This window comes from Myxine glutinosa, chromosome 6, assembly GCF_964187855.1.
Source record: "Myxine glutinosa chromosome 6, kmMyxGlut1.1, whole genome shotgun sequence".
Taxonomy (NCBI): Eukaryota; Metazoa; Chordata; class Myxini; order Myxiniformes; family Myxinidae; genus Myxine; species Myxine glutinosa.
The window spans coordinates 48,567,261-48,585,347 of NC_136266.1; the positions used below are offsets into that span (position 1 = coordinate 48,567,261).

General features: G+C 41.9%; 2 protein-coding genes across 2 annotated transcripts in view; both read left to right on the forward strand.

The window, feature by feature from the left end:
- Positions 1 to 18,087, forward strand: part of LOC144892601 (uncharacterized) — a 1,198,808-nt gene that overhangs the window by 1,075,261 nt on the left and 105,460 nt on the right. The gene's annotated exons all lie outside the window — the stretch shown is intronic.
- The window catches only part of LOC137429749 (voltage-dependent L-type calcium channel subunit alpha-1D), a 519,508-nt gene that overhangs the window by 215,163 nt on the left and 286,258 nt on the right, over positions 1 to 18,087 (forward strand). The window contains exon 4 of the mRNA XM_078779833.1: positions 17,742 to 17,881. Coding sequence (XP_078635959.1) covers positions 17,742 to 17,881 — 140 coding nt within the window. The remainder of the gene's footprint in view (positions 1 to 17,741; positions 17,882 to 18,087) is intronic.

Sequence of the window (18,087 nt, forward strand, 5' to 3'; positions counted from 1 at the left end):
AGCTTAGGGTGCATCCAATTTCCTTTGCTTAATCCTTAAGATGTCTCTACAACTTGATTCGAGTCCACCTGTGGCCAATTCAATTTAATGGACATGATTTAGAAAGAAACACACCTTTCTCGATAAGGTCCCACTTTCTAGATAACACCACAGTGCATGTCAGAGTAGAAACTCCACCATGAAGTCCAAGGAACTGTCTGTAGAACTCCAAGATAGAATTGTGAGGAGGCATAGATCTGGGAAGGGTATAAAACAATTTATCGTGTTTAAAGTTCCCAAGAGGCCAATGAGCCCCTTAATTAGGAAATGGAAATAATGTGGAACTACCCAGACTCTTCATAAAGCTGGCCACCCGACCAAACTGAGCAGCCGGGCAAGGAGGACCTTGGTCAGGGAGGTGACCAAGAACCCAATGACCACTCTGACAGAACTACAGAGTTCTCTGGGTGAGATGGGAGAATCTGTGAGAAGGACAATGTACTCTGCAGCACTTCACAAATCTGGGCTTTATGGGAGAGTGGCCAGATGGCAGCCACCCCTGAGAAAAAGGCACATGACAGCACTCCTGTAGTTTCCAAATGGCACAGGAAAGACTCTGAGAGCATGAGGCAAAACTTATGTGGTCTGATGAGACAAATTGAACTCTTTGACCTGAATGCAAAGCATTACATTTGAAGGAGACCGAGCACAGCTTATTTCACATCGTACACCATCCCTACCATGAAGCATGGTGGTGGCAGCATCATGCTATGGGGATAGTTTTCAGTGGCAGGGACTGGGAGGCTTGTAAGGATAGAGGAAACAATGAATGGAGCCAAATACAGGCAAATCCTTGAGGAGAAAACTGCTTCAGAGTGAAAAAGACCTGAGACTACAGCGACAATTTACGTTCCAACAGGACAATGACCCTAAGCATGCAGCCAAAGCAACATTGAAATTGTTTCAGAACAAGAACGTGAGCGTCCTTGAGTGGCCAGGCAGAGCCCAGACTTGAATCCCATTGAGAATCTGTGGAAAGACTTAAAGTGCTATTTACCAACGCTCCTCATCCAACTTGACAGAGCTTGAGCAAATCTGCAAGAAAGAATGGGAGAAACTCCCCAATTGCAGATTTTCAAAGCTTTTACAAACATACCCAATAAGACTTGAAGCTGTAATCGCTGCCAAAGGCATTTCTACAATGTATTGACTCAGGGGTGAATACTTATGTAAATTAGAAATTTCCACATTTTATTTTTAATTATTTTGTTAAAAATTTCAGCAAAATAGTGTTTGACATTATGTGGTACTAGCAGAAGTGGTACAATTCCACTTTTGTGGTACAATTCCACTTTTGTGGACATTATGTGGTACAATTCCACTTTTGTGGACATTATGTGGTACAATTCCACTTTTGTGGACATTATGTGGTACAATTCCACTTTTGTGGACATTATGTGGTACAATTCCACTTTTGTGGACATTATGTGGTACAATTCCACTTTTGTGGACATTATGTGGTACAATTCCACTTTTGTGGACATTATGTGGTACAATTCCACTTTTGTGGACATTATGTGGTACAATTCCACTTTTGTGGACATTATGTGGTACAATTCCACTTTTGTGGACATTATGTGGTACAATTCCACTTTTGTGGACATTATGTGGTACAATTCCACTTTTGTGGACATTATGTGGTACAATTCCACTTTGATATTATGTGGTACAATTCCACTTTGACATTATGTGGTACAATTCCACTTTGACATTATGTGGTACAATTCCACTTTGACATTATGTGGTACAATTCCACTTTGGCAGTATGTGGTACTAGCAGAAGTACCCGGCGTTGCCGGGTGGGGGAGGGCGAGGGGGGAGGGGGGAAGGGAAGGGGAGGGGAGGTGTGGGAAGCTCACTCAAAAATCATGCAATTTGATTTATTTAACACTTTACAAACAGTTTATGTTGCTGTCCTGTGGAGAGAATAATTTTACAGGCACCGAGTGTGCCAGCATGAACATGTGAAAATGTGCAAATATCTTCTCATCACAAACTTGTGAATGAATGCAACAACGTGAACATTTATCGGAGTGAGTATTTTGAACGACCTGTTTGTTGAGTGACGAATCGAGGCTTATGAACGATCCACATGTTGCCGAATGGCGGCCAATGAAAGATCTGCTCGTTGCCAAATATATGCCAACAAACGAGATTGACGAATGGAGGTAAATAAGCGATAATCTTGTTGATGAATTGAGGCAAATGAGCAATAATATTGTTAACGAATCGAGACCGATGAAAGATCTGCTTGTTGACGAATTAGGCCAATGAAGTGGCAGGCATATTGATAAGACACTTGGATGCACTGATTAGAGGTAGTACAGCGGATAAGCTCTCATATTATAACAATTGTGCATTTTATGAGAAAAGCATGAAATTTCTAACATAGTTAGTATATACCATAAGGTTTATTTTCAGATGTGGAGGGAAGTCTTATTTGACCTCTGAGGACCGTGAGAGGTCAAATCCAAAATGGCCACCAGTCCACTGGGTCTAATGTTCAAACGCACTTAATTTTGGAACCAAACAGTGTAGAAAAATATTATAGGTGTCATTTCCAACTAAATTGGGGATGCCCACTCATTTGGTGATACTTTTGAGATCGCCAGAACACAAGGTCATGCATTTAGGTCAAGGTCAAGGTCAAATTACATTATATATCTATTTTTATGATACTGCAGTTGGAACTAGTATTGGAAAAAGTTAATTTGAACTTTTAAAACTTTATTTTTTTCTTGGCGTCTTGCAGCGTCCAGTGCATCCTTTCTTGCAGCCACAGTGGATCAATTCATGGCACGATTTTGATGCTTCAGGGAGAGTGGTCGAAAGAGGCTGCCACCCAGTGGTCTCCTTTGTCCAGCCCCAGTCAGATGGGTCTGGCATCTCTGGATCCAACAGTTGGCCTGGTAGCAAGTGCGCTTGATGTGCTGCTTGCGTGCTGCCTGGGTTGGAGGAATGTTCTCTAGAGTTCTACACTTTTGTGTGAAGAGCTGTTTCCTGGCATCATTGACTTCCATGCTCTCACTGGTTCGGTCGTTCATCAGCACCACAAATCGCTCTAGCAGTAACATTGAGCCTTCACTGACCTCACTTGGCATGCCTAGGAGTTCATTGAAAGCATCATTCACCTCTGGGAAAGACTTCCAAGTTGCCCAGGCAGTCTTCTTTCCTCTGCCAGCGTATGCAGATACAGTATCACACCCGGTGAAAGTGTGAAAGACTGGGAGAGTCAGACACTGTGTTGGATTCATTGTAGCAACCATTTCGTGAACAGCTATGTACCGAAAGCTTGACCCGACACCAAAGGCAACCCACAGCTCATCAGGAGCTGTCTTGCTGAATGAAGCCACAGCCAGTACCACCATATCAGTATCAACGGTATGTATGGTCACCTTCTTACACCCCTTTTGCACAGCATGTGTCACATGCAGAAGTAGACGAGTGTCAGCCTCCTCTTGCGAACATGGGGCAAGGTGGGCCAAGTATGACTCAGCAGGAGAGCAGAGGACTTCACTTCCATCTGTTGCATACAGTTCCTTGCGCTCGGCTAGAGGAAGATGAACAGCTTCGCGTGACAGGAAAGCAAACAATTCGGTTTTGTTCTCATCGACCCGAAGGAAGTCCTTCCAGTTATTTGGCATCACAGTAGAAGGAGCCACCCTTTTCCTGGTGCCCTTTCCCCTCTTCTGTCTGGTTGAAGCTTTCAGGCTGGCAGGTAGGTATACATCCCAGACAAGGTCGATGCGGCTGCTTTTCTCAAGTTGAGCAGAGATGTATGGTGCAAACACTCTTTCTCCATACTCTTGAAATGTTCTTGATGTTCCAGGATTCAGCATTTGAACCACAGCTGCACCATCAAGAATTGTTGCATCAGCCACAGGCGCACTATTGTTTTCGAGCAGATCTGATTCCAGGCAGTGAAGTAGATCTGCTTTTACCCCAATCCGCATTTTCCTCCAGTTGACAGAGCTGGTGGGGCTGCCTGGTTTTCATGGGTGAAGAAATTGCCGATGTCTCCATCTCGAGTTTGACAGGAGATGTACAGCCTCAAAAAGAGACTACAGTCACTCTTCAGTGCTGCGAGCTGTGCCTTCTGTTTTCACTTAATGTTGATCGGTGGCCTACTGAACAGTGGCAACTTGTACTTTGGAAGTGTTTGTGTGACAGGTGTTGTACACTGTTCTAGCATTTCTTGCACACACTTAACAAATCACAATGTAACAAAGCACAATGTTAGCACCAACCACCACATTTTACATCTAAGGTTTATATTCAGATCTGGCGATCTCAAAAGTATCACCAAATGAATGGGCATCCCCAATTTAGTTGGAAATGACACCTGTAATATTTTTCTACACTGTTTGGTTCCAAAATTAAGCGTGTTTGAACATTAGACCCGGTGGACTGGCGGCCATTTTGGATTTGACCTCTCACGGTCCTCAGAGGTCAAATCTGACTTCCCTCCACATCTGAAAATAAACCTTATGGTATGCACTAACTATGTTAGAAATTTCATGCTTTTCTCATAACATGCACAATTGTTGTTGTTATCCGCTGTACTAAGGTTGGTTTAATTCATATGTACATAGGAAATGCACTTTACATGACTGTTGCAACTCAAGAAAAAAATTGGCACCAGATGTTTGCCCAATTTCTAATTTATGATCGAGATGTATTGTAGCTTAATTTTTTGTTCATATCACAAACAGTGTGTGTGTGTGTGTGTGTGTGTGTGTGTGTGTGTGTGTGTGTGTGTGTGTGTGTGTGTGTGTGTGTGTGTGTGTGTGTGTGTGTGTGTGTGTGTGTGTGTGTGTGTGTGTGTGTGTGTGTGTGTGTGTGTGTGTGTGTGTGTGTGTGTGTCGTTGGTTTCGGTAAGGGATCACCCCTCCGTTGTGATAACGGATCACGATTCATGGACCAAGCGGTGAAGTTTTCTTGCTCTCAAAGTTTTCTTGTTTCCCCGAGGGCTCTTTTTAAGATTGTCACTGAACTCCAGACAGCTTACAACTGTAGCTCGTTTGCAGTAATATTCCCAGGAATGTTTTTTAAGATCTCTGTAAGGTTCTTCTTTATCATTCCCACTGGTCCAACTCTCACTGGTACAATGCGGCGGCTTCCTTCTGCTTCTGGAATCTTTTTAGTTTTTACTTCATTTTTGAAATCTTGGTATTTTGTTATTTTCTTGATTTCTGCATTTAGGGCAAAATCTCTGTGTACTGAATCCTCAATTAGCAATGTAGTTTTTATTTATTTTTCTATATTTCAGTACTATATCCGGTTGCAATGCTTTATTTTCTATGTTCACGCTCGGTGGAATCATCAGGTCGTTTGTGAATGTTACTTTCTTGTTTTCAAGAATCGCTTTTGATTCATGTTTCCACTGTTACGTGGAAACATGAACTGGGATGTTGAATTTTTTTGCAGATGTTCTCGTGGGTTACTCTTCATACTTTGTTTTGTATTTATGGGTACAGCTGTTCTGACATGAGTTTTTTTTACATCCTGATAAGAGGAAACTCGTGCTTTCTGTTTCTACCTTGCAAAACCTACACTTGTCCGATTTACTCAGTCCTGCCATTTTATTATAAAGCCATTGGTGTCGTTTCCTTGATCTTGAGCATTTATAATAATTTGCCCTCCATTCCAGTTGAACTGACCTCTTCTATGCCATTCCAATGAGCCTTCTTTCTTCATCCCAACTTTGTCCAACTCTTTCTTATACAGTCGTGGCCAAAAATATTGCACCCTTGCACGTTTTTTCAAATAATGCACCATGTTTTCCATTCAATTGTAGAAATTTAAAAATCTTTTGGTATCCACATATGTATTTCTTTGGTTTGCAGTGGAACAAAACAAAAAAGCTGAAAAAATTACAAAATATTGGCCTATTCCACACAGAAATCCTAAAATGGCCCGGACAATATTATTTGCACCTTTTAGAAGTTGTTAGAAATAATTAGATTTCAAGCAGGTGATTCTCCGTTACTTTGGAATTGAACTACCTGTGGTGAGTTGCAGGTGCCTGCAATATAAAGATCACTCATTCAACCAGTTTGAATCGAGAAAAGCAGTCATTCTGCTGTTTGTATGTCACTGGGTGGACCACAATGAGCATGGAGAAAATAAATAAAACCAGAGAATTGTCTGAGGAGGTCAAACACGAGATTGTAGCCAAGCATGGACAATCTCAAGGCTACAAGTCCATCTCCAGAGATCTTGATGTACCTGTGTCCACCGTACGCAATGTTATCACGAAGTTTAAAGCTCATGGAAATGTAGCTAACCTCCCTGGATGTGGCCGCAAGAGAAAACTTGATCAAAGATTGCAGCAAAGGATTGTTCGAATGGTGGAGAAAGCACCTTCATCAACTGCCAAACTGATTCAAGCTGAACTTCAGACACAAGGTATGACAGTTTCAACTCGCATTGTCCTTCGCCAATTCAATGAAAGGGGGTTCTTTGGTAGGAGACTCGGGAGGACCCCACTGCTGAGAGAGAGACATAAGAAAGCCCGACGAGTTTTCCAAAACACACCTGAACAAGCAAAAATCCTTCTGGGAGAATGTCCTATGGACAGATGAGACCAAATTCGAGCTTTTTAGTAAAGCACATCATCTCTATGTTTACAGAAAACAAAATGAAGCCTTCAAAGAAAAGAACACCTTCCCTACAGTCAAACGTGGATGAGGTTCAGTGATGTTCTGGGGTTGCTGTGCTGCCTCTGGCACTGGGTACCTTGAATGTGTGCATGGCATCATTAAATCAGGAGATTACCAAGGAATTTTTGAGGACAATGTTAAACCTTGTGTCAGAAATCTGGGTCCCCATCGAAGGTCATGGGTCTTGCAGCAGGACAATGACCCCAAACATGCTTCAAAAAACACCCAGGAATGGTTCAAAACAAAACGCTGGACTGTTCTGAAGTGGCCAGCAATGAGTCCAGATCGAAATCCCATTGAACACCTGTGGGGAGATCTGAAAACAGCAGTTGGGAGAAGTCACCCTTCAAATCTGGGAGAACTAGAGCAGTTTGCACAAGAAGAGTGGACCAAACTGCCAGGAGAGGGGTGTAGGAAGCTCATTCGTGGCTATAGGAAACGCTTGACTGCAGTTATTTTGTCCAAAGGTTGTGTTACCAAATATTAAGTCTGTGGTGTCAATAATTTTGTCAATGCCATTTCTTTTTATTTTCTGATTTAAAAGGATATATTAAGTTCTGAATCAAAAACAAAGGTTCTGTAATATTAACAGTGAAATAAAGAATTGTGGAGACCAAATACTTTTGTCAATTTCAACTTATTTTTAGAGGAAATTGTGAGCTATTTGAAAAAAAATTGCAAGGGTGCCAATATTTTTGCCCATGACTGTATCTCCCTTCTCTGTTAGTGTTCTCCCAAGTATATACATTGATATCACGTTTTATATTTTCATTTTGCCTTTTTGGCAATCATTGGGACTTTATCCATTGCTGTTTGGGTTTCATGTATGACATCTTCCATTTACACCTGTCGTTGGAAGTTGCCATTGGCCTCTTGGTGGCCTCTCTCATCAGTCTCGTCCTTGCTTGGTCATCCAGTTTGGAAGGACGGCCTGATCTAGTCAGGGTCTTGGTGGTACCATAAACCCTCCACTTCTTAATGATTGTCTTGACTGTGCTCCATGGTATATTCAAGGCCTTTGAAATATTTTATACCCTTCCCCTGAACTGTGCCTTTCCACAACTTTATCCCGGAGGTCTTTTGAAAGATCCTTCGTGCTCATGGTTGAGTCTTTACAGTGGAATGCACTACCAAGCAGAGCAAACCTCCAGGAACAGCTGATTTTATTCTGAAATAATCAGAATCACTAAAATTTAAGACAGGTGGAGGCCAATTAACTTTGTGTGTGATTTTGAAGGTGAATGGTTACACCTGAGCTACTTTGCATTTGCTATTATAAAAGGGGTGACCACTTATCCATCCAAGATATTCTCGTTTTGTATTTTAAATAATTTTTCTGAAATTTGTAGAATTTGTTTTTCATTTGGAAGTTGTGGGTTACGATGTGTAAATGAAGTGGAAAAAGTCTGATTTAATGCATTTTTTCATTCCAGGCTATAAGGCAACAAAAGGTGAAAATTTTGAAAGGGGGTGTGGACTCTCTGTAGGCACTGTACATGTGATATCCTCTGTGTTTACATAAACCCAAAACAATTTTCACCCAAAACACAGGGTTCGTTATCCTCGGGGAAAACATTGTCTTCTTTGCAACCTCCACGACTCCCCTGTTCAACCCCCAAACATAGTATTGCAGTCTAGAGACCAGCATTGGACTGGCAGGATGGCCTAGAGATACGCACATTCACCTCTAAGCTGTCTAGCCTGGGTTCGAATCCCGTCCCAGCTGTAAACTGTCAGTTTGGTGTTTCACAGTCACGGTGATTCATCAATGTGTGTGTGCCGTCCCTCAGATGGACGTTAAACTGGGGGTCCCGTCTGCCAGCATGAGTTGGTGGGCGTTGGCAAATGCCAACTAGGCAAATGTCAGGCCTGGGTAGGCCGGTTCATGAATGACTTGGGCCAAACTTTCTCCGGCTAACCCCACACGGTGGGATGATAGTGGCCATTAAAGAGAGCAACAACAAATAACTGGGGCAGATTATTATTTTTTGCTCTATCAAAATGCAATTGCATTATGTTTTTGTTTTTTCTTCATTACAATCTGTTTGCCTATGCAATGCCACAGGAACAATCCAGTTGTTCTGGCTCCATGCTTCTCCAGATTCAGATTTCTTGTCTATCTCTTTTTTTTTTTTAAATGCCTTGACAGGATAATGAAGCCAGACACGGCTGAACGTATTTCTAAACCCCCCCCTTGTGCACTGATCGTTTCTGCTTGGACGGATCGCAGGTTAGCCTTTCATGTTGTCTCATTCGAGTTGTGGCACTCTCCTGGTGACTGGGCAGCCATTGTACCCGTGAAAGGTATATGTTGTTATTGTCGCAGTTGCTGCCAATTGCTTTCCGGTGCATGTAATGACCTGGTGTGAGACAGCAGCTTCGAAGATCTCCCATCCCGAGAATAATACCCTGTACCAATTTCATCATTGGGTTCATCACAGGACAAAATCAAAACTTACAAATTGTGACGTCAGGTCAGGTTAAATTTACAACCATCTTGATCCATTTCTTGATTGCTTCTCAGCTGGTGAGCTAGGAATCCCTCAACGGGGTTTTGACCTCGACAAGGTCAAACACAACAACGTAGACTCGTTCATGTGCGGAAACAAACGGCAATTGCCAATGTTTCAGCTGCACTGGTGATTAATCGATCCTCGGTAATCAAGCTCTAGGTTCGTTAATTCGTAAGTCCGTGTTTAATGTGGCAAATTTAACTTCATGCAGCTGTGAGATGTTTCTGTAAATTGGCACGATAGCGGTTGCAAGTTATTTTTTATTATTATTAAAAAAAAAAAATTAATCAGTAAAAGTGCAAAGAAACCTGAATGATGTGATATTGTTCTTATTTAATGTAACGTTGGTTGCTCGGTATTTTCTTTGTCTCGGTGATGGATTGAAATATCTGCCACTGAGTTGCAGTTAGAAGTTGATTATAAACCCCAAAAAGGCACACTTCATCTTTGGTTGTATGCAGCACAAGGATGCGGGGTAATATCATTGGCTGAGGGTGTGGTTGTGCTGCTGATGCAGCGCCCTCTGCTGGTTAGGGTAGGAATTTGTAATCACCCTGCGCTCGCAAAGCGAAATAACGGGTTAAGCGTTTGGTTACATATGTGTCTACATTTTAAAAATTCATTTTCTCTGCAAGCCTTGGTCTGATTGACACGAAAATTTACCAAAGGAGCGCCTCTGTCTCGAATTTTTTATTCATAATTATGATGTCATAGGTCACGTGGCACAGCCGCCATCTTGGAAAAACGTTACACCTCTATATCTACGAAACCGCTCAATGGAAAAATTGAAGCATCTCTCATTGTCAAGCACTCTCCATGGAGAGTAAGATATGTTAATGATGATGTCATTGGTGCCTTAATTATGATGTCATAATTCGGACAAGTACAACGCTTGATCCGATCAGTATGAAAAAAAAAAATTCCTTGCAACTGTTAGTCCGATGGACCTGAAATTTTCTCTATAGGAGTGCCTCCTGCAGTATAATTTTTAAATGATAATTATGTCATAGGTCACATGGTACAGGCGCCATCTTGGAAAAAAAAATCGGAAAATGTACCACTCTATCTCCGAAACCGATCCATGGAACAAATTGAAACATGGCGCATTGTTAAGTACTCCCCATGCGGAATAAGATATGTCAATTATGAGGTCATCAGTGCCTTTGTTATGATGTCATAATTCGACAAGTATAACACTTTATCCGATCAGTATGAATTATTTTTCTCTGCAACTGTTGATCATAGGTCACGTTGTACAGGTGCCATCTTAGAAAAGCTGAAAAACGTTGCACCTCTATTTCTCCAAAACCACTCAATGGAAAAAAATTTAATGTGCAAAGAATTCCACATGAATTCCATTGTAAAGAATGTAAAGATTGCTCATTGTGAAAAACTCCGCATGGGGAATAAATGTCAACGATGACGTCAATTGGTGCCTTAATTATGACATCATAATTCGACAGGGACAACACTTTGTCTGATCAGTTTGAAATTTCTTGAGTGTGATCTACGCAACCATTATATTAGAGAATATAAACATGATGTCATCGCTCACGTGGTCTGGCAGCCATATTGGATCAAAGAAGAAAACCCTTCAAAAACAGAAGAGTTGGTTCGCATCAAGCTGACTGCGGCTGAAGTATTCTATGAATACAATGGAGTTTGTTAATGGTGCCAGTGATGGCTCACCTACACTTCACAAAGGATACGAGGATACCGTGGGATTTTTACGTCTCCCAAATAATAACGGCAGATGAGATGTCCAGTTTAACGTCCATCCATGGGACGGCACACACATTGATGAATCACTCTGCCTGTGAAACACCAGGACGACAGTTCATCACCGGGTCTGGATTCAAGCTCAGGCTAGACAGCTTAAAGGCAGGTGTGCTTACTTCCAGGCATCTAGGGCATTCTTTAAGTGTGCGTAGACTCCCAGCAATAGCGATTCTTTTTCTAACAATGGCGCAGGTATAGCTACATACAACTTGCACAGAAAGTCACCAAGAGCTCCCAGTTTGTGGCTTTTCCATTTACTGAGCACACCATTAGCTGTGCCATAACCGAAGGCTTCAGGGATCCACCCTTGGGCTAAGTTTGCCTTTGTTTACCTGAAAGCATCATCAACTTATGTCCAGCACCCTGCCCTCTCCCCAATGCATCATACGTATTGTTATGTGTTGTGGTTGCTGTTGTCGTTTTTTTTGTTTTTTTTAAATAATAAATCTCATATGTTTGTTATAATAACAGTGTATTGTCATTTTATTGGATGATTTTATGGTCATCATGACATCCTTTTTTTTAACTTCCTATTCTTCCTGTGTTACAATCCTGAACTGTCTTCCTGTTACTGTAATGAGAACCTGTTTGATCATATGGCGGCTGTGGCTGCACATCCATAACCATGGAGACAGTCATTCCACATGGTATTCAAAACCAGAGGGAGCACACCCTACTGTAGGAGATTCTGCAAATGAACAATTATCGACTCCTGGGACAGTCTGATGTTTAACCATGTGGTAATGCTCTCATGGGAAACATCACTGGTTGGTTATTTGCCTAACCCGCAAAGACGGAAACGCAGCACGGGCTCCATATGCCTGTCTTTCTGCCCACGCTCTCTCTATCTAAGGAGTATTCAAAGACCTAGAAATCTCTTCCTTTTATTATAACACTTACTTTTTCTAATCAGTTTTATGCATTGTGATTTGTTACTCCCGCCAGGGAGTAATGCATTCGATTGTGTGTGTGTGCGTGTGTGTGTGTTCGTGTGTTTGTGAACAAGATATCTGGAAAAGTTCTGAACGGATTTGGATGAAAGTTGGTGGGATGATTGCCCTTGGGATAAGGAAGAATTGATTAGTTTTTGGTGAAGCTGAGGATATTATTCCGGATCCAGGAATTTTTTGAAGGATTGTTTACCACTGGAAGACAGGGCTCATTTTTTTTAACATTATCTTCTATATTTAACATTGTGATATGAAAATAGTTTTCATATTTGTTGTAGATGTAGTTTAAACTCGTGGTTATGCGTTAGAGCGGTGTGTTTTGTTAGCAGCGTCGTCTTCAAGGTTCTTTTTTTTTTCTTCTAATAAAGACATATTCTGTAATTTTAAAACCACAAAAGTGTGTATTAGGTTTCCCCGTTTCATAAAATGTATCGTTTGATACGTATAATGCTTTAAAACTGTTTTTTTATTTTTTATTTTACCTCATAAGAGTTATCAACATTTACTTCAGCGAATGTCAATCGCGGTGTCAGTATTTGATGAACTTATAAAGACTTAGGTGAGTTATAAGTGTGACAAGCATGTGCACGGGATTCTTCCCAGAAGAATGAATGGTCGCATTAGCTTGTACGACTTAAAATGAGCGAGTTTTGTTTTGACGTTTGGGCCAGTTTTCCATGTAGTATCCCTAAGGAATGAAACGAACGTTTTTCCTGGGTTACAATTTTATTTGAAGTCACACATGCCTCAAAATACACTCACTTATATAGAATTGAATGCTGAATCCGAAAATGTAAGTGAAATTGCCTTGTTTTTTAAAAACATTATCTTCTATATATTCTAAATATATATCTGTGCAGTGTCTGTCCTGTGTTGTCACTGAACTACTCCCTCAAACTTTTGTGAAATCGTACTATTCCAACTTCACCCACTATGCGCTCTATTGAGTAGCGTTCTAGTTTTTTTTTTTGTTTGTTTTTTTTAAATGTTTTTCATTGTTAAAATTATGGCTTCAGAGAGATGCTCTTAATTTGAAGCCCACTATGTAAGCAACTTTGTGGGCCCAATATTATTTCTATTATAGACAAAGAAGTATCTTGATGAAGCAAGGTGGTCACCTTCAAACGTTAATACAAGGAAAACGAGAACGGCACTCAGTGGAGAGCATACCTCCGCCTGGTTGGCCATATCACTCAATGGTGAAGAATCACTTAAAAAATGAAATCATTCTCATATCCGAATCCATATTCAGATCTTCACCAAAATCGAATCGATTCTTCCTTGTCACACACACAACCTGTCCACCAAGTTTCGTCCAAATCCATTCATAACTTTTTGAGATATCCCACAATGTAAAGTTTTTGGCTATATCTCCCAATGGTAAAGAATCACTTAAAAAAAAAAAAATCGAATCCGGATCTTCACCAAAATCTAATCATTTCGTCCTTGTCACATACGCTACATCTCTGCCAAATTTCGTCCAAATCCGTCCACAACTTTTTGAGATATTTTGTTCCCAAACAAACAAACAGACAGGGGTGAAAACATAACCTCCATCCACCTTTGGTTGCGGAGGTAATTAGGGCAAACCTAAGTTGAATTTGTTGCATAAGGAAAGCTTATTTGTTTTTGTCTGTGTGCGGCACAAGGCTGTGGGGTAGCATCATTGGCTGAGGGTGTGGCTATGCCCCCTGCTGGTTAGGTAGGCATTTGTAATTTGGCTAGGGTGCCGGCGCTAGCTCACCTACTCTTCATGAAAGACACCGTTGGTCTCTAACATCCACCAACTAATGCCGTCAGACAGGACGTCCAGTTTAACGTCCGTCCAAGGGACGGCACACACATTGATGAATCACCCTGCCTGGGAAACACCAGGATGACAGTTTATAGCTGGATCTGGATTCGATCTCAGGGTAGACAGCTGAGAGGTGAGTGTTTGTACCTCTAAGCCATACTGTCCGCCCATAAACAAAGCTGCTTTGCCATGTAAGTAAAGGCTAAGTACGGATGGGGTTGTGGGCAAGGGGTACCTTGTGACTTGTATCAAGTCAATATTAATACCGTACATACGAAAATTTTATGCATAGGTCAGTGTTTGGCATATTCAGATCATGTTTGTTTGTTCTATGTATTTTTAGATTTCCAAGAATGTCAGAATTTACTCCATTGCTATTTTGAAGTAAGAGAAGTCCTCAAACAGTCTTGAGAATGTGATTATACTGTGAAGCAAATTGGAGACAGTTTTTTTTTTGTTTTTTTTTGTATACAAGATCGAGGCTCGTGAAAGAGCTAACATTCATCACTCAAAAAGTCAAACCGACACACAAAACACAACTTAAGGGGAGCGGTAGACAAGATGGGGAGAAAGGGGGAAGGACGGACACAAGCACAACATTTGAGAGCAAGGACATCGAGAGAACTGTGGGAGGGACAGGACTTGGGGGGAGGTAGGAGAAGTATAAAACATATGGACACTGCAAGGACTTCCAGGAAATAAGTTGGCATTTCAAAAAAGTGTATCTGGGGTGAAAATTAGCGGGGGTAGAAAAGATCGAGGTTTTGGATGGGGGAAGATAAGAGATGGTGGTGAGCAGCTGTTTTAAAGACCTGGAGGGAGGAGTGGGATTGAAGGAGGAGGAGTGGGGGCGGGGTGTTTGTTCCAGAGGCGGGAGAAAAGGGGAATGAAAGAGTGAAGGTGAGCAGAGAGCCTTGATTTTGGCAGTTTAACCATAAGAAGGTTACTGGCAGATCTTGGAGCACAGAGAGAGCTGGGGGAGCAAGGCCGGAGAGGAGTCGGTAGAAGACAGAAAGACCACCAACCTGCCTGCGGTGAGTGAGTGAAAGGCCCTCGGAGTTGGCTTCATCGCAGGAGATTCCAATGATTTTGAAAGCTTTGGTTTCAACAGCGTGAAGCCGGGCTAGGTGTGAGACAGGAGCACCGCCCCAGAGGGGGGAACAGTATTCCATTGAGCTGCGGATGAAAGCCTTGTATGTGGTGAGGAGCTCAGGTGTGCCAAGGAAGGACTTCACATGAGGGAGGATGCCCAGACGGCGACTGGCTTTGGAGGCAAGCTTGGAAATGTGGTTTTTCCCAAGAAAGATCATGGCAGATAGTGAGTCCCAAAAGCTTGAGCGACAGAACTTCTTGGAGAGGATTGTTGAGAAAGTGGATGGGAGGGTTTCCAGTCGGTCTTTTTGGAGAGACATAGTAAGAGTGTGAGATTTGTCAGGATTGAAAGACATGTTCCACTTGTTTGACCAGTCTGTGATTTTGTCCAGGTCTGTACAGAGTGAGGAGGCTGCAGACTACCGATCTTGGGGATGAGGAATGGAGCGGCAGAGAGTGGAGTCATCAGCAAAGAGATAGAGAGGATTTTCCAGAGAGTCGGAGAGATCATTGATGAAGACCAGAAATAGCACAGGGCCCAGAACACTACCTTGGGGAACTCCAGCCAGAACAGAAAGGAGAGATGAGAGAAATCCATTCAGGGCCACATGTTGCCTTCGACCAGAGAGGAAGTCCGCAAGCCATGCGAGGAGATTTCCATGGATACCAATGGAGAGTTTGGTGAGCAGAACTGGGTGCCAGACTGTATCGAAGGCACGTGATATGTCAAGGGAGACAGCTCTGATTTCCTGTTTGGCATTGAGGACCTCCATCTATTGTTGAGACAGCAGAAGCAACATGTCCAGAGTAGAATGACCTGGCCTGAATCCAAATTGATGATCGGAGATCAAGCCATTGGAGAAGAGGAAGGATTTGATATCCGAAGCAATGATGGATTCCATGACTTTGCTGATAATTGGGAGCAGGCTGATTGGTCTGTAGTTGCAAGGATCTGTTTTTGCACCTTTTTGTGTAAAGCTGTAATGTTTGCTGATTTCCAAGATGCTGGCAGATGACCATGAGCAAAAGAGAGGGTGAAAAGAACAGAGAGAGTGTGAGATAGAGCGGCAGAGCAGAATTTTACGACCCGTGGGCTGATGCCATCTGGTCCAGTTGCAGAATTAGAGTCGAGGTTTGACAAAAACTTCTCCACCTTGTCAGGAGAGAAGGACACAGAGTCCAGGAGCAGTTTGGTTCGAATGGGTAAGGTGGGAACAGAGAGAGATGGGTTTGGGACACAAGATTTTGAGACAAACACAGAGTTGAGGCATTCGGCTTCATCACGTGCGGTGTCAACTGTGTACCCATTTGAGGTAAGGGAGGGGATGGAAGGGGAACAAACACCAGAAACGGATTTGACCAGACGCCACCAGGATTTGGAGGAAGGAGACAGGTTTGAGAGTTAATTCTTGAGTGTGGAGAGATCGTGCTTCCTGGCACTCCTGAGGGTAGACAAACACTTGTTCCGAGCGTGGTGGAAGGAACTGAGATTGCCTTCAGTTGAATTTGCCTTCCAAGAGGCAAAGGCAAGTTGTTTCAGGGCAACTGCCTCACCAAAGGACTCAGTGTACCATGGACAGAAGGAAGGGTAAGACAACTGAAGACGAGATGGGATAAATCTGTGCATGAGAGAGAGCAGTTTGCTTTGGAAGAATTCCCAGGAAGAATTAATGTCAGAGGCGGTAGAGATGGGAGACCAGTTCAGTTACTGGTTTATCTTTCAGTATTGACATCCTTAACTTGAAGACACTTATTAGATTCAGGAAATGAAAGTTAAATGTCCTCCTACAAAACCATTTTACTGAGGGCCTTATGTCAACAGCTCATCTGTCAACTCGAGTCGAGTCTCAGGTCACAAAAGGTATGTTTCGAGTTCAACTATTTTTCTTCTGATGCTGTTACTTACTAGCAGAAAGACATTTTCCACTAGACCATTTTATTGCCCTCAAAACGGAATCTAGAGATTCTGCCTTGATATCAAAAGCTTTCAGTTTTCATTGGGAATGTAGATATCAAGAATGTGCAATATTGGTGATCCGTATCTCAAATCTTTGGTTTTTTGGTCCAACAAATGAAAAGCATCCCAACAATGACGTCAGTTTCAAATAATGTGATGAAGTCTTCCACACCTTTTTGTTTTGCTGATAGTTATTCTGATTAAGACGTTTCATTTACCTGAATGGAGAAGAGCTTAAAGAACCAATTATGTTGTCTTTGAAACTTGTTTCCCGAATAACCTGCGATTTGTGGATTTGTTCTACGGGCTCAATGATTTTTTTTTTTTCTGATTCCTCTTGTATTCTTTAATTACTGCATTGTTTCTACTCCTTTCCAACCCTTCCAGCTTTTACACAGGGCTATGTATTAGTCCCCTACCGGTTTCACCGGAGGGGACTGTAGGTTTGTTGTCCGTCTGTTCGTCCATCCGTCTGTCCGTTCATCTGTCCCACCTGTGGTTTTTCAGATTTTTTTTCCCCCATGCCCCCTGACATATTCAACTGCAATTCTCACTCTTGTTTATTTATTTATTTATTTCTTTATTTATTTATTTATTTATTTATTTATTCATTTATTAGCCTTGCCTATTCCCGAAGGAGCAGGAGAGGCTATCGTAATTTGTCTGTGTGTCTGATTGAGTCTGCATGCAGATCTACTTTAATATAGATGGTTAAAAGGTTATGGATAACTTATGACTAAACTAGGTGAATGAGTTGGTTCGGTGACAAGAACAAGCCGATTAGATTTTGGTTCAGGTTGGAATCCAGATCCGGCCTATCATAGGGGTACAAAACATAAACTGTTCAGCCTGGTGAAGGTATGCTCTCTACCGAGTGCCGTTATAATTAAAGATGTGCATGTACATTCCATAGTAGACAAGTTTTCTTGAATATTGCTCCTATTGTTTTGACAGGAAAGTGTGGAGTACATATTTTTGGTGATCTTCACTGTAGAAGCCGTGCTCAAGATCTTTGCATATGGCCTTCTCCTTCATCCCAATGCCTATCTCCGCAATGGCTGGAACCTCCTCGACTTCATTATCGTAGTTGTTGGGTCAGGAGCTTCACATTTAATACTTTGTGAATTTAGGGCTTTTACCCTTATCTGCTTTGTTTTTTATTTATTCTGTGTGTTGTGCATATTGTTCTATCATTTCTTTTCATAAAAATACTGAGCAGGAATACAAAACTTTTAATGTGTCCAAGCTCAATCATGTGCTCCAAATGTAAATTATGAACACTTTGGGTGATTGAAAGAAA